Genomic DNA, 16737 nt, shown 5'->3' with positions numbered 1-16737 from the left:
CGGCTCCTTTTAATGGCACAGCAGCGGGGGCTCTCCCGTGGCCCAGCGCAGCCGAGGAGCCGGACCAGCATGTCGGGGACCCGCGCCTCCAACGACCGGCCCCCAGGCTCGGGGGGCGTCAAGCGCGGGAGGCTGCAGCAGGAGGCGGCGGCCACCGGCTCCCGGGTGACCGTGGTGCTGGGCGCGCAGTGGGGGGACGAGGGCAAAGGCAAGGTGGTGGACCTGCTGGCCACGGACGCCGACATCATCAGCCGCTGCCAGGTGCGGGCCCTCCCCCCACCCAGCAAGCCCCCTCCTTCCCTCGGGCCTGGGGCCCTGTCCTCACGGTCCCCGACCTGGACACGCCTCTTGGATGCCTCCCCTCCCTGGACGGCCTCCCCTCGGCCACCGGACCCTTCTACACGCACACACTCCCCTCCCCCTCACTCCCCACACTGCCTTCCCTGCCCAGCCCCACCCCTCCAGGCTGTGGGCCAGGGCGGAGCTATAAATGCCTGTGCTGAGCTGGGGACACCCGATCTCAGGGGGTGGGGTGGGGTGCTCCATGGGCGTGCCGCTGGGCCCTCCGGTGCGGGGGGGGGGGGGGGGGGGCAGCTCCTGGCTGGTCTGAGACACCCTCCCTCCTCCCTGTCTGGGCCTGACCACAGGGTGGCCCTGGGGGGCCAGGCAAGAGCAGGCAGAGGCAGGGGCAGGACTATGGCCTAGGACCAGAAGGAAGACAGGCCAGGGGCAAGGAGGGTCCCCGGCCAGACTCGGGGCAGGGGGTGGCCACGGGTGGCTGGCCAGGGCGACCCAGTGTCTGCCGGTGTCACCAGGGAGGCCAGATATGGGCTCTGTCCCCAAGGGCCCAGGGTGAGCACTGCCAGCTGTGGGCTATCCTCGGGGCTGCTCCCTGGGGCCACCACCCCTGTGCCAGGACTGAGAGCTATGCTTGGCGCTGGGACTTAGAGCTCAGAGCACAGAGGGGGCCGGTTTTAAGGTGCATGTTTTGGCTGTGTGGGGTTTGGAGCCATGCCCACAAACGCCACCCCAAATGGGGAAGGGGCACCCCTGAGCTCTTCGTCTGGTGTGGGGTTTCATTCCCAGCTCCTGCCAGGAAGGCTAGGGCGGGGGCCCACTCCCAGGGAAGGACATGGGCCCCACGCTTGGCTCAGAGAACATGCTTGGCTCAGCCGCTCTCTGGGTCACTCCTGTCCCACACAGACAGTGGGTTCTGGAAGCTGCACCCCAGCCTGATAGAGAGACCTCCTACCCTTTCTGCCCCGAGCCAGTGAGCAAGGCCCATCCCGGCCCCAGACAGTCTCCAAGGCAGTCTCCGGGTGCCCTGCTGCTTGAGCTAGGGGCCCTTGTCCCGCTGGGCACACGGTGCCGCCGCCCTCCATGTAACCTGCTGGCTCCAGTGAGCCTCCCAAGTCCGTCTGTGGCCCGTCTCCCTTCTGAAGAGCCCAGAGGGCTTTGCAGGCCATCCTGGCCGCGGAAATGGCTCTGGCGTGGGTCCTCCCTGCTCTGCCACATGGGTCAGCAGGACAGGACCAGCCAAGCACAGAACAGGCGGGAGCCCCGTCACCTGACCTGGGGGCCCACGGGGCACCCTCGCCCCTAGCTGACTTCTCAGACGAGATCAGATGCGTCTCTGCTGCAGGAGCCCTGGGTGACCTCACAGTGGGGACAACTGGGGGCTGTCCTGGGAGCCCAAGGTGCCTTCTTCCCTCTAGCCTCCAGACCGTGTGGTGGAGCAGGGACACGGAGGCCCAGAATAGCGGAGGAATGAGAAGCAGCAGCCCACCTGGGCGCTCACGTGTGCCACCCCCCCACGGAGAGCGCCAGGCTGTCAGGCATGTGCAGTGAGGGCCCCGCGCTGGCCCTGGGGAAGCTGCCACGACGCTCAAAGTCACGGCTGTGGGTGCAGAGAGCCAGACCCAGCCCTGACCCCAGGAGCCGGCAGCACACGGGAGCAGGGGGCTTCCGGAAGCGGGCAGAGGGGCATGTGCGGTGGGCAGGAGTCCTCTCTGGGTGGCTGCCTGGAACGGCTGAAGCCGGCCAGCCTCAGTGACCAGAAGAGTCACCTGGCCTGTTACTTGGGCCCAGGGCCGTCCTGAGTAGCCCCGTGAGTGCCGGCTCCACGCGGCCTCTGCCAGCCCTCACCAGCGGCCGCACCCCCGCCCCTCCCTGCTCCGACTCAGCACCTCTCTGAAGCCCTTCGGGGCCCTCAGTGGTGTACAGCCGGGCTCCCCCACAGCTGGCTTCTTCCCTGTCAGTCACGTGGGGCCTGTGCTCAGCACCCCAGGACTCCCCCACTGCCTTCCCGACTGTCCAGGGTCTCCGGCTTGGGTCCCTCCTGCGGTTTTCTGTGTCCTTTGGGGGGCAGCCTCCCCTTCTCACTGGAAAGATCGCGCACATCCTGCCTCCCTGCCATTCCCGCCGGACCCCCCAGCCGCCTTTTGTCCCACGCTCTGGGCCTGTGGGGGCTGCTGTGGGGCACCTGCGGTCGGGGCATGGCAGGGAAGGCCTCCCTTGGCTCATAGCGGTGCAGGTTCCCTCTGGGCCATGTCACGGCGCCCCTGGGGACCGCTGCTGGCATCCCCGTTCTCCACGGGGGCTTGGGGCCGGCACACCGGCTGTGAGCTCTGCCCTCCCGTCTTAGGAGTCAGCACACCTCCCCTGGGCTCTGTCTTCTTCTTCCCTCCCGCTGCTCCCCCTGTCGCCGGCCTGGAGTCGGCCCCAGGCCCACACAGCCAGCTGCTCACGCCCAGTCCTTCCTCCATTTCCAAAGTTATTTGGTCCAGAAGGCTCTGGGGCACCCTGGCCAGGACTGCCACGGTTGGGATTTAAAATTCTCTCCTTTGCAACGGCAGCATCCACGGTACCGGGGTTCCATGGGTGACCGTGTCCAGTACAAGGGTGCTGTGTTTCTCTCGGTTTCCAGCACAGTCCACGTGCGATCACCCATCTGGGGAGCGCACTTGTCCACCCAGCTCACGCCCCGGGAAGGTCCAGCGACCCCGAGCTGCTGGTGGAGAGCTACGGTTCTGTACATGGCGGTCTCACTCTTTGAGGGGCCATGTCCTGCCGATCGTGGGGGCTGGGGGACCTCTCTCGCCACGTGGGCATCAGGAGATATCGAGCCTCACCACGAACCCCCAGCTGGTCAGGGCCCTCCATGGGACAAGGGGTGGGGAGAGCCTGTTGTCGCTTCCAGAAGCAGGCATCCCTGCATGTCTGCATCCTCTGATGCTTGTGGGGGGGCATCCCCCAGCTAACACTGGCTCTTGGTGGCCATGGAGGCGTCTCTAATGGGCAGCTGTCACCTGCCTGGAGCCCCTGAGCTCTCCCTCCCACTCCTGTGCGGTGCTGAGCCCAGGGCCACTCTGCGTGGGGTTGAGGGAGTGACCGCAGCGGGCAGCAGGCGAGGGAAAGGACTGTGTAGGTGGGTGGACTTCAGGTCAGGTCAGCGTCTCCACCCTGAGAGCAGGCCACTCGCCATGTGTCACTCAGGACCCAGACTCAGCCGGACCCCTGCTGCTCCCGGGGCCGGCCAGGAGCACTAGCTCCCCTCCCCTGCTCAGACCAGGACTGGGATGGACGCAGGCAGAGGAGCTGCTCCCTCTCCGAGAGCTGGACTGAGGAGGCCAGCGGGCTCTGTAGCTGCGGGGGGCAGGCGGGCAGAGCTGTCAGAGAAATGAGATCAGGAATGTTGGGGAGAAGGGGAGTCTGGAGCTCACGGGCCTGGGGCCCCTCGAAGCTGATGGGGCTGGGGGGTGCATCACAGGACAGATGGCCAGGCTAGTGCCTCCCTGGGACTCAGGGCCGAGGGCATGGTGGCCAAAGGAGCCGTCCAGAACAGAGTGGAGACGCATGCTGTTGGGGGTTCAGGGAAAATGGGAGGGGTGGGGCCCCTGGCAGATCAGAGGTCAGCGGAAGGCCATCCACACGGACACCGGCAGGGCGCTCAGGACGAGGGCTGGCGCACCGAAGCAGGAAGGGGACAGATGCTGGCGTGCGAGGGTGCACGGGTGGGAGACGGGGGCTGCAGAATGTGCTCCGCGGGGAGCCCTGAGGAGATGGCGCAGCCCTGGGGAGTGGGGTGGGCGCCCCAGGGGCACCCTTGAACCCCCTGCAGTGTGCCCTCCCCGGACACGCTGCTCACCCTGCCCCGTCGCCTCCAAAGAGGGGCGAGAGCCCCGACCAGCGAGTGGACCCTCTGAGCCGGCTGAGTGGGTGCCTGACCCGACTTGGGGACCGAAGTCCTGCCCTTTGCACAGCCCCACCGCCTGCCCTGTTGCTGCAGGAGCAGGTCCCCCAGACCTGGGGCCCCACAGAAGGCAGCAGAAAAGGGGGGCCGGGAAGATGACTCTCACAGGCTCTCTGTCCACCAGGTCTTGGGGCCCAGTGGGACGTCAGAGCTGGCTCTCAGGGCTGCACAGGCCTCGAGGTGCCCAAGAGAGTGGCTGAGGCCATGCTCTCTCGCTGCCAGGTGGGGACCAGAGAGGGCGTCTGCACTGTGTGGCTCCCGGCCACCGCTTACACTCCCACAACGGGCCTTGTGTGTGTCTCAGCCTGGGCAGGCCCTGGGGAGGGCTTCCTGCGCCTGGGCCCCGCTTTCCCTGGTCCCAAGGAGAGTGGGCCCGCAGGTCTTCTGCAGGGACAGGAAGGTTCAGAGCTGCCCAGGTTTCTGAGTGGGCCGGCCTTGGTCCTATTCCTGGGTCCAGGAGTGAGAGCCCCCTTTTCTGCCTCCAGTGGGGCAGCTGGCTGGGGCTTCCGCAAGGTTTGGGCAGCGTGGCGGGAGTGGCTTCGGAGTCCGTGGTGGGTCCAGAGCTGGGCCTGACCCAAGGTTCTGCCACAGAGGGAGGACCTGGAGGCAGGCAGAGCCCCGGAGGGCCCATCCCGAGCCCTGCCTCTGTGCCCAGCTCCCGCCTGACTTGGCCCGTCCCCCTGGGGTACAAAGGTAAGGGGAGGCCTGCTCCAGGGAGCCATGGGGCAGACAGTGAAACAGATCTGGGAGTCGCCCCAGGCTGCCCTGAGTTCCAGGACGGTCCTCGCTCACTCTCTCGGGCACAGAGCGTGGAACCTCCAGAGCCTGCCTCCTAGGCTGAGCCGCCCAAGAGGGAAAGGGGCCAAGCCAGGTCGGATGTTCACACCTGCTCTCACTGGGACCCTGGACAAGCTCCTCCCTTCACGTGGTTTTCCAAACGGGGCTGGAACTGGGGCAGCTGCACCCCCAGCCCGAAGGCCCCCAGGCCCGGTCCTCTTTGGGCCCAGGGGGCAGGTGGCAGTGGGGCTGAAGCCTAAGAAGGGCGCGTGGGGTGTCCCTGCCCCCATCTCACACCCTGCCCACATGCCACCTGGGGAAGGATGGACGGTGGTCTCTGGGACCATCACCCTGAACCTCGGCAGAGCTGCTGGGAGATGCTCCCCACAGGTCAGCAGGCCCTGGGCTCAGCGTCCTGGGGTGAGCTCCTGCTCCCTGAGAGTGGACTGGGGTCTGAGGCCTGGGCCCTGCCGCTGGCCCGGGTCATCTGATGCCCACTGGGCCACAGTGGCCCGTGCCGTTCCTAGTGCCCGTGTTTACCCCACACAGAGGCGGGGGTGTGCTTCACAGTGCTTCTGGTCTCCGCGTGTGTCCTCAGGCCGGCCGACACTGGCCCCGAGCACCGGGAGAGCAGGCAGCGGGAGGGGGGCTGTCCAGCCCGGCTGTGGCAGGTGCGAAGCCGCTGTGGGGGGAAGGCATCGGCAGGGAGGCAGGGGTGCTGCGTCCCAGAACAGCCTGGATCCTGCCCTGAACGCCCGCTCTTGGGACCGAGGTCCTCCCATTTGCCAATGGAGACCCCGCCCCCAGCACCCCTCGCACGAGACAGATCCTGGCTGGGGCGCCCGTGCGAGGCGAGTCGGCGGACAGATGTCTGGTGAGGGCAGAGCAGGGTGGGGTGGGGTGGGGTGGGGGTCTGCCTCTGAGCCCACCGCCTCCCCTGCCGCGTCTCCCCCACCCCACCAGCGTCCGCCCTCTTCCTCTCCCCACCCCCGCCGCCCCCGGGGTCCCTTCCCACATCTCTTTGCGCAGCCCATCGTCTCACCTGCCGCTACCGGCTCCGTCCTGAGCCCCCGGGGCCTGGAGCTGCCTGTCCGCCCTTGCTCCTGGGGTGGCCCCCGGGCTCCCAGGCCCCCACAGGCCCCTTTGTCCTTCCCCTCTGCTCCCCGCAGCCCACCCGTATCCATCGCTCCCCCAGAGGCTGCGGTGAGTTCCCATAGCCAGTGACCTGGGAGCCCCAGGGCAGCTCGGACCCCACCGGTGACGGGGCGCTGGGGGGGCACGGCCACAGTAGGGTGTCAAGCGCACGCCTGGACTGCGGGACCCCGGGAGTCTGTCAGAGACGCCCTCCACGCCATGTCGGGGGCAGCGGGAGCAGACACACCGGACTGTCCACGTGCACTCCAGACCCGCAGTGCTCGGGCGTCTGGGGCCCTCCGCGGACCCGGCTTCCAGCAGGAGCACCCTGGGCGGAGCTCACAGGGCGGAGACGGGGATCAGGGCGCTGTGGACGTCGGGGAGACGCATTCAGACCCTAACCCCACTGCTTCACGTACTGAGGCCTGACGTGCGGTCCGGGAGTGAAAGCCACTGGGCCTGGGGTCTCTGCTGTCACCCCAAGCGCCCTGCCGCCCCCCACGCGAGCTGTTTGGGTGCAGAAGCTGGGAGACACAAATTTCATCCAGATTCTCTGGGAGGAACAGGGGCTCCCAGCTGGCAGATGGGGGGAGGAGGCCACGGTCACTCAGCCCTGCCTGGAATGGGCAAGACCAAGGCCACCAAGAGCCTGCGGCCCAGGCCCTCCTCTTCGAAGCAGGAGGACGGGGGTGTGTGGCAGGGACTGGGCCTTGGCCTGGAGGGCCCCTGTGGATAAGCCCATGTCTCTGTGGGAACTCAGGACGGGAAGGTGGGACTGGGCTGAGCACAGGGCACAGGCACGGGCCAGCATGCTTCCCCACCCAGGGGCACCACCAAGGGTCCTGTGTGGCACACTGGCGGGGGCACGTGTCCTCTGTTGGTGGGAACAGCAGGCTGGGCACCCCTCCTGGGACTAGATCTCCTTGGGCCCCCCGCAACCCCCTTCAGCCAGCCCCAGGCCCCTACCAGCAAGAGTTCCACAAAGAAAGGACCCTGTCACCCAGGTGTCCCCCAGGACAGAGCTAGACTCAGAGCCGTGTTTCCCTTCTTATTCTTAGATGGCAGGCCAGGTGGAGTGGCCCCTGCTCAGGGGGCTGGGGGCGCCGGTCTTGAGGCCAACGGCTACACCTGTCCCTCACCTCGTCCCAAACAACGGTGCTGTCTAGCCCAACCTCTGCCGCCAGGGAGCTTGGGCTGTGGGGGAGAGGCTGGCCCCTCATTCCTGCATCAGAGGAAGGCCCTCCGGAGGGGCTCGTAGAGGGGGCCTGTGCCAAGCCGGCCTCCTCGGGGCATCAACGTGGGCCCATGGGATGGTCCTGGGCCAGGGGGCGGGGGGCAGGGACCAGCCAGGGTCCCCTCCAAGCCAGTCCCCTGGCCGGGCCTCTGCACCTCCTCTGTGGCGTGGGCCGGTGACTCGGTGCACCCAGACATGCATCAGAGCCAACCAGGGCTCTAGAGGCCCCCAAGTCCAAGTGTGGACAGTGTCCCACACGCCCTGGGGGACAGAACCACTGCCCTCAGCCACCTGTGTTCAGAGCTAGTCCAGAGCAAGGCTGGACGGGCCCTCCCGGGCAGGCCAAGCCCTGAGGCTCCCGCATACTCATCGGGGTTCTGTTCCCAGGGGGGCAACAACGCCGGGCACACCGTGGTGGTGGACGGCAGGGAGTATGACTTCCACCTGCTCCCCAGCGGCATCATCAACACCAAGGCCGTGTCCTTCATCGGTGAGTGCCGGCGGCCCGGGGCCCCTCGTGTGTCGGCAGCACAGGCCAGGGCGTCATCCGGCCCAGGGTGCCCTGCATGTGGGCCTGGACACAGCAGGAGAGCTGGGCTGGTGCACGGGCGGGGATCCTGTCCTGGCGGCCGCCCAGCCTGGGCCAGAGGGACCAAGGGCGGGAGGCCCCACAGAGCTCTGTGTGCGAGCTGTATGCATGTATGGGAGTAATCGTGTGTGGGTGTGAGTCCGTGAGCAGGTGTTGTGTGTGGACAGGTGTGCAGGCCGGTGTGTGTGTGTGTGTGTGTGTGTGTGTGCACGCGCGCACGTGCAAGCATGAACAGGGGCTGGACTCCTGCCGCACGGGCGGATGCCCAGCCTGCTGGCCCCCCTTGCCTCCCCCTCCCCACGGCACTCCTGCCCTGGCTGGGGCCTTCCCTGCCCTTCAGGGTCCCTCCAGCCTCTAGGACTGTGGGGTTTCCTGCTCTCTCGCTCTCTCCCTGTCTCTGCCCCTCTCCCCCTCCCTCCCTCCCCCCTCGGCTCTACACAGAGCCTCCCTGGCCTAGAGCAGCCCCCCCAACCCAGATGCCCTCCTGCAGCGTCCAGGACACGTCCTCTGGCTCCTTCCGGGGCTGACCAAGACCACCACGCGCCTTCTCTGGCCCCAACGCCCTGCGCCGTGTTGGGAAGCCCAGTGAGGGCACCGGGCCGCCGAAGAGAGGGGAGTGTTGGCTGAGGGGCCGCGTGTGGTCAGGCTGCGCAGGGGGACAGACCCGGGCCGCCGTGTGGGCGAGGACAGCACGGTGACACCGGGGTTCACCCAGAGTAGGGCTCGGGGGGGAAGCTCTCCTGCAGCCTTCTCCTGGCCCAGCCTCATCCGCTGGACCCTGCGCCCCAGTTGGTGGGAAGCGAGGCCAGGGAGGCCCTACTTGGAGCTGGGGTGAGTCAGGGTCAGCAGCCGGAGCCCAGGCTGTGTGGTCGAGGGGGCGCCTGGCAGCGTGCTCGGCAGGGGGCGAACATGCCCCAACTCAGCTGCCCCTCGGCTTGCGACACTCCCCGGGCCCCTGCCACGTGGCCACTTCAGGACACCCTGGCATTTCGGTGACCTTTTGTACTTGGCGTGGCTTGCACAGTCTGAGCCACTGCCATCTGGACCCACATCCTGTCTCCCTTGGCAGAGCCTACGCCACCGCCACCGGAGCCCTCGTGGGGACCAGGGGGGCGGGGCAGGGGGAGGGCTCCTCCTGGGAAGACAGCAGGTGGCCCGGCTGGCTGCCTTCCTTCTAAGAGAAAAGGGACGGCATTTCGCTTTGGCCTGGACCCCACGCTAACATGCTGTGTGACCTGGGGCCAGTCGCCTTCCTTCTGCGGGCCTCAGTCCGTCCCTGTGAACGGTGTCCACGGATGGCATTTCAGCGTCCCAAGGAGGGAAGGCACGGCTCCCCAGAGGCCCTGCTTGGGCCGGGAAGGGTCTTTCACACCATTTCGCACCACTCGAGTGAACCATCCCAGCTTCCTGAGGGTCCGCGCTGGTGAAGTTCAGCATGGCTCCGCTCCGGGGCTCGGTCCCCACCTGGCAGTGCCCTCCGCTGTTCACTGGGACGCCTCTGCTCTCGGGCTCTGCACCTGCGTCTGTTGCTTTGGTTTCGGCCGCTTCTTCTCCTGCCGTGACACACTCCTTATAAGCCCACCAGCTTAGCCTCTTCGACACGCAGAGCTCAGTGCCGTGAAGCTCACTCACTCTGCCTGTCTCCAGAACTTTCCATTTCCCCAGCCTGAAACTGTCCCCATTCAACACGAACCCTGTCCACCTCCCCAGTCCCTGGCATCACCCCTCCTGTCCCTGTGAATCGGACTCCTCTAGGGACCCCCATGAGTGGAATCACACAGGGTCTCTGTCCTTTGGACCTGCCTGTGTCACTCGGCACAGTGTCCTCGAGGTCCGTCCATGTTGTCGCAGGCGGCAGAATCCCCTCCAATGCAGGCTGCCACGGCCGCCGTGCGGCTCAGTCCCCTGTGCTGTGTTGCAGGCAACGGGGTGGTCGTCCACTTACCCGGCTTGTTCGAAGAAGCAGAAAAAAATGAGAAGAAAGGTAAATCTGAGTCGGCGCACACGCACCCTGGCCTGGGCCAGTCTCCAGCAGTGCGGTGGCCAAGCGCCTCTCCCACGGGTTCTTGCGGGGGTGGGGTGGGGGTCTCTTTCCCCAGCTCAGCAGACCTGTGCAGAAAGCTGGGTCTGCACTCGGGATGCGAGGCCTGAAGCATGGCTGTGGGCCTCAGTATTTACGGGGAGTTTTCATGACTCTGGGGACAGGGGGCATCCAGAGGATCCCACTCAGGAAGTCTGGAAGGGGCCCTGGGACCTAGAATTTGATGAAGCTACCCAGGACACCCGATGTCCGACCAGGCTGGGGGACCATTGGGCCAACCACGCCTACAGGGAAAGATGTGGTTCCTGGGGGTTCCTGGGGCCAGGAGGCAGGCAGTGACCAAGCCCACGGGCCAGGGTGTCTGGGCAAGTTGTCCTCCGGGAAGACTGTCTAGAGGGGGCAGCCCAGAGACCCTGATGGGGTCCGAGGAGGAAGCAGGACTGGGCCTCTGGGCTTGAGTTCCAGACAGGAGCGGGAAGGGAGAACAGGAACCCGACCCTGGGCCTGAGCACCAGGAAGTTCCAGGCCAGAGGTCCCGCAGGGGGGTGGGGGTGAGACTCCCGGCCCTCAGCAGGTAGAGGCGCCATGAGGGGAGGGCACACCCACATGATCTTTGTGGACTCTTGCCCTGGGTGGGAGCTGGGCTGGCTGCCCAGCCTTGGCCGCGCTGCCCGGGATGGCTGACCGCCTGCCGTGTGACCGCAGGGCTGAAGGACTGGGACAAGAGGCTCATCATCTCCGACCGCGCGCACCTCGGTGAGCACCTGCACCACTGCCTGCCGCGGGAACAGCCGCCCCTCCCCCGCACACTGAGCCCACATAGCCCCATGGGGCCTTCTCGAGAACTGCCAAGTAGGCAGGGGGTTGGAATCACGGTCCCCACTGGCAGATGGGAAAACTGAGGCCCAAAGGAACTCCCGGTCACATGTGAGCATGCGTCGGGCAGAGGCAGATTCTAGTGTGTCCCCTTTCAAACTGGACCACCTGTCCTGGGCAGCCCGGGCACGGGCAGGGGAGCCCCATAACCCGGTGTCTGTCTCTCGCCCGGGCACTCTCACTGGGCCGCGCAGTGTTTGACTTTCACCAGGCCGTCGACGGGCTGCAGGAAGTGCAACGGCAGGCCCAGGAGGGCAAGAAGTGAGTATCTCCAGGGGTTCCTCTCGTCTCAGGGGCTCTCGAGTCTGGGAGCTCTGCAGTGTGCCAGCTGGGGGGACGGGGTCCCCTTGAAGCCACCACGACCATAGACACCCAGTACAGCCTGACCCCATACACAGGCCCCCCACACCCTGGCCCCACAAGCACACACAGCTGTGACTTTGTCCTCCGAAGATATTTATGAGAATGTGCAGGGCGCTGGTTCTCCAACCAGGACAGGGTGAAGCCAGGGGTGTCCTGCCCCACCAAGCGACATGCTCACTGGCCACCTGTGTGCACGCACGCACGCCCACGTGTGTGCACGCTCAGACCACACACACACTCATAGCCACAAGTGCCAGGTGGAAGCTGAGTGGGCCGTTCACAGAGCCCAGGTTGAGGGCAGTGGCCGCCAGCGGGCACAAGGTGGACATGGCCAGCGTGCCCAGCCCCTGGGGAGGCAGCCGCTGGCAGACCCGGACGGCAGCGTCCTCCGCGCCCGGCCAGGGGGAAGCTGGGGCCCAGAGCAGGCAGGACATCAGAAAGCCAAGGCATGGAAGGTGGGGAGGGCTATGCCTGGCCCAGGACCCCTGTGGGGGCCCCAGTCCCCAGATTCCTGACCAACAACGGAGGGACCACTGGGTTTTCACAGCCGTCCCAGACGGCAGGTGCTGCCCTGGGACCATCCCTCCCAGCTCAACCCCGTTTAAAACAGGGGTGCTGCCTGGCAGCCTGAGCGCCCGGGTCCTCCAGGCCCCCGCAGGCCGCGGGACGGGCCCCTCAGGCTCACGGCCACCTGTCTTTCAGTATCGGCACCACCAGGAAGGGCATCGGACCCGCCTACTCTTCCAAGGCCGCCCGCATGGGCCTCCGTGTCTGTGACCTCCTGTCGGACTTCGACGAATTTTCCGCCAGGTACCGGCGCCACGCGCAGCCCGAGGGGGGACTGCGGCTGGAGCTGCGGGCGCGGACACCAGGCGGGGCGCGGGGTCGCAGCCACTGTTGTCCCCGCAGATTCAAGAACCTGGCGCGCCAGCACCAGTCCATGTTCCCCAGCCTGGAAGTGGACGTCGAAGGGCAACTCAAAAGGCTCAAGGTAGAGCAGAGGCTCGGCGGGACGGCGCGCAGGGGGGCTGGGGGCGGGGCCGGGGAGCGGCAGGCCCGCCCCACGGAGGCGCAGCTCGGCTGTCAGACGCCCTTGGAACGCGCAGGGACACATTGTCCCAGGTACTGGCTGGCCCTCTTGGCGACCACAGGCCTCCTGTGCAAACCCAGGCCACTGAGGGCAGGAGGGTTCCCCCCGCCGGAGGCCAGGGGATCAGGGGACCAGGGGAGGGGACATTTCCCGGGATGTGCTGGGGAAAGACGCTGTCCCTGTCCTATTTGGGGTAGCGGATAGAGGTGGCCTTGCTAACACAGAGCGGCAGCACAGGGTGAGGAGAACACAAAGCCCTTCCTCAGTTTAATCCCCTCTTTGAAGGCATGTCTCCACATAGGGTCACCTTCTGAGCTGCTGGGGGTCAGGACTTCCAACAGATGAACCATGGACGGAGTTGGGGGTGGGGGACAATTCAGCCCGTGGATGCAGGAGGAGGCCACTGCGAGCCTTGCAGACAAGACCCAGACGGGCTGGGGGCTGGGGGCCGTTTTACATCTTGGGACAGGCTTGCAGGGCAGGTCCCTTTCGGGAAAGGAATGCCCTAGAACTTCAGGCTGTCCGGAGGGGCCTGGCTCCCACCCCCAGCCTCCTCTGCCTGCCCCCACAGGGCTTTGCTGAACGGATCCGACCCATGGTGCGAGACGGCGTCTACTTTATGTACGAGGCGCTCCATGGTACCCCCAAAAAAATCCTCGTGGAGGGTGCCAATGCAGCCCTCCTTGATATTGACTTCGGTAGGTCCCCAGCCTGGCTGATCTCAATGAAACCCCCTTTCCTGCCTGCTGGGACCAGGCTGGCCACTGCCCTCTGCCAAGCCAGAGCCCAGGGCCAGCATGGTCTGCAGGGGGGGCAGGCAGCCCCTGACTGGCTGTCTTGCAGGGACCTACCCCTTTGTGACGTCCTCCAATTGCACGGTGGGCGGCGTGTGCACGGGCCTGGGCATTCCCCCACAGAACATAGGCGAGGTCTACGGCGTGGTGAAGGCCTACACCACACGCGTGGGCATTGGGGCGTTCCCCACCGAGCAGATCAATGTGAGTCTCCATCCCAGCAGGACCACAGCAGGGGGACACAGAGCCATGCGGGTGCCCAGGGGCGGGGTGTGCAGAGACACACAGGGCAAGTGCAGCAGCAGGCGGCCACAGGTGCGCACAAGGTGCGCGTTCCAACAGCCCTGCACCAGGCAAGCTCCCGGGGACCCGCTTTCCCCAGGAAGCACCGCAGGCAAGCCGCGTGCCTCATGGCCCCTCAGAGCACTCCAGGTGGTGTGGCTCAGGGGCCGTCTCGGGAGTCCCCTGGGCACGGAGAGCCCAAGGCTCTGGTCCTGAGCAGGGGTGTGTGAGGCCAGTGTGGGAAGGAGGTGGGAGGCAGTGGAGAGAAGCGCTGAGCTCAGAAGCGAGGCGCAGACTCCCCCCTTCACGCGCCGTGGACCTGCTCTGCTGTCACGCAGGAAATCGGAGACCTGCTTCAGAGCCGTGGCCATGAGTGGGGGGTGACCACGGGCAGGAAGAGGCGCTGCGGCTGGCTAGACCTGATGATTCTCAGATACGCGCACATGGTCAACGGCTTCACCGCGTAAGCAGCCCTTCCCACATGTGCGATGTTGGGGTGCTGGCCACAGACTCCCCCACCCACCCCACAGCGGGGCCACAACGGCGGGTGACATGCAAGCCGGCCATCAGCTCCTGAGCTTGAGCAGGGAAGGGGGCGGCCCAAGGGCATCCTGGCACCCAGAGGCTAAGGTCGATCGTCTAGAGAGGGAGTGTGAGCCTGGCACCAAGGGCCTCCACCATGGCCCTCGGGGACACACCACCTTCTCCGTGGGCCCTGGCCAGGCCTGACTGTCAAGAACTCCGTTAGGTCTGCTGGGGTGTGGGGCTGGGCGGTGGGAGGGCAACACTGTCCCCACACTGGGGCCAGGTGGCGAAGAGATTGCACACTCAGCACTGAGGCGCCTGCCGTGGCTGCAGCAGAGCAGAGGACCGGGACGGCCACCGTGGGTGCAGGACGCGCAGAGACCCGCCCACGAGGGCCTTCGAGGGAGAAAGGAGAGGGAAGGTGGAAGGGGGGGGCTGAGCCAGTTAAGAACGGTGGCTCCACACAGTCCCTGGGGCTGCTGGCCACAGAGGAGACCCCACACGCAGCCCTGTCAGAGGGCCACTAGGGCCAGGGCCACGGGAACGGGGGCTCATGGGGAGGAGACCTCAGCCAGGCAGAAGCCATGCCCCCAAGCCCGGCCACGTGTTTCTGGGCTCACCGTGTCTACACTCGCTGGCAACCGTCAGTAGAGGGGACACGCGGGGGTGCAGGCTTCTGCAGTGCAGCTCCATCTGCTGGCTTGGGGACAGGCTGGCCTTGACAAAACTAGACATCCTGGATGCCCTGGACGAGGTGAAGGTCGGCGTCTCATACAAGCTGAACGGAAAAAGGATCCCCTATTTCCCAGGTACGGGGAGGTGGTGGCTTTTCTGTCTGTGGCATGGGAAGAGAAGGGGTGGTCTGCAGACTGGGGGGGCCCGTGGGAGCCAGCCCCCTCTCACTCCAGACCCTGGGGTCGCTCAGGCACTGCCGAGGCCCAGCTCCTGGGGGCCCTGGAAGCTCCTTGGGCAGGCATGGACTGCTTCGTGCAAACGTAAAGAGGACGGTCTTACCAAAGAAAACATGGTTTTCAGTTATTTAAGACCTAATGGTTTTGTTACTATGCGCCCCTTCTTTTAGAAAGCACAAAAGTGTTTTGTTTTCTTGGATCTCAGTTCCCGTTCTGACCGCACCCCCCTAGCAGCCCTCTCTCCTCGGAGTCCTCTTGGCCTGCATCCCCTGACCCTACTGACCCCTGACCTTGGCAGAAGGCCCAGGGATCCAGTGCCCTGGGGAGCGTGCAGGAAGACCCTGCAACAGACAACGTGTTCCGGCACCTTCCATCAGTGAGGGATGGCTGGCATCCACAGACTCCCGGCTAGAGCCGGGTCCTTGCCCTGGGAAAAGGACAGAGATCTTTAGGATCTCTTCATGCTTCAGGACCCTTTAGTTTCCAAGTTACGGGGAAGGGGGCGCCTGGCAGGGCTCAGTCTGTTAAGCATCTCTTGATTTTGGCTCGGGGCATGATCTTGGGATTGTGAGATCGAGCCCCGAGTCAGGCTCTGTGCTCAGGGCAGAGCCTGCTGGAGATTCTCTTCCTCTGCCCCAGCCCCTTGTACGCGCTCTAAATAAATGGGTAAATAAAATCTTAATAGAATTTCCAAGTGGGGGCCATGGAATTCCTCAGCTGAGTCGCCTGCGGGCGTTCTAGCAGACCCCTTATCAAGTCCATGTGCAGGGGGGTCTGGAAGGGGTGCAGCCCATGTCCGAGGGCCATTTCCCCCCCCACCCCCGCACAGCAAACAGGGCCACATGCCTTCCCCTGGCTGACCACGGTGGCGAGCAGGCCCCCCAGTGGACGACCCGAGCACCAGCACCTTGGGAACGTGGGTCACCTCCCCCCCCCCCCACCCCGTCTCCCCAGCGAACCAGGAGATACTGCAGAAGGTTGAAGTTGAGTATGAGACGCTGCCCGGGTGGAAGGCGGACACCACGGGCGCCAGGAAGTGGGAGGACCTGCCCCCGCAGGCCCAGAACTACGTGCGGTTCGTGGAGAATCACGTTGGAGTGGCAGGTAGGTGCCCGTGTCCCGGCCACCGCCCTGCCCTCTGCCCCCCACCTCCGGGGCTGAGCGACCCTGTTCCCTTCCAGTGAAATGGGTTGGTGTTGGCAAATCAAGGGACTCGATGATCCAGCTGTTTTAGACAGCGCTGGCCGAGCGGTCCCCAGCGGTCCCGTCCCATCTCGACGGCCAGAGTCAGCGCCTGGAAGGAAGAAGTAGGAAAACTGTTTTCTGTACTTGGGTATTTCTCGCTAAGCCTTCAGCTGACCACAGGCTTCTGCAGTGATCCGAACGTCTGACAGCCAGCGTCACGTCCATTTTTTCCTTTTAAACCTGCTACTGAAAACAAGCAGGAGCCCTCCAAACCGAGAACTCTGATGGCACGTTAGTAGTCACATGGTTGTACGGCCAGCGGGAGCCACTTAGTAATAAACATAGCCAGGAGCCACTGAACGGTGGTCATCAGTCTGTGTCTGCTTCTGACTGTCCTTTCCTTTTGACTTTACGGGGGACAGTGGTCTGGGTGATGCACGTTTCTGGGATCACAAAGCCAAGCTGTTTGGTTGCTCAGACAGGAACGGACCCAGGCAGGCGAGACCACGGGCCTTCAGTGCGTCCCAAAAGGGAACCATTACAGAAATGCCCCCTTGAACTCTAAGCCTCGTGCACGGGCCGGGGGCAGCCCCAGCAGCCCCTCTTCACCTCGGCTGCACACACCTGCCCTCATCCCTCCGGAGGCCACTGGACTGAATAAGCGACTTAAGTGGCCACAGCTGC

The 16737-nt window shown here is 65.5% G+C and overlaps 1 protein-coding gene across 1 annotated transcript; it reads left to right on the top strand.

Moving 5' to 3' along the window:
• Positions 1–54: 54 nt before the first annotated feature.
• Positions 55–16174, top strand: ADSS1 (adenylosuccinate synthase 1). The gene is made up of 13 exons (XM_044230569.1): positions 55–261; positions 7785–7887; positions 9908–9970; positions 10733–10783; positions 11098–11164; positions 11969–12076; positions 12176–12257; positions 12928–13054; positions 13200–13354; positions 13771–13895; positions 14669–14766; positions 15823–15972; positions 16050–16174. Exons 1-13 carry the CDS (start codon positions 70–72, stop codon positions 16100–16102), a joined length of 1374 nt encoding a protein of 457 aa, XP_044086504.1. The 5' UTR covers positions 55–69; the 3' UTR covers positions 16103–16174.
• The last annotated feature ends 563 nt before the right edge of the window (positions 16175–16737 follow it).

This window comes from Neovison vison, chromosome 13, assembly GCF_020171115.1.
Source record: "Neovison vison isolate M4711 chromosome 13, ASM_NN_V1, whole genome shotgun sequence".
Taxonomy (NCBI): Eukaryota; Metazoa; Chordata; class Mammalia; order Carnivora; family Mustelidae; genus Neogale; species Neogale vison.
The sequence above is the reverse complement of the archived record's forward strand: the minus strand, read 5'-3'. Positions and strand labels throughout refer to the sequence as shown.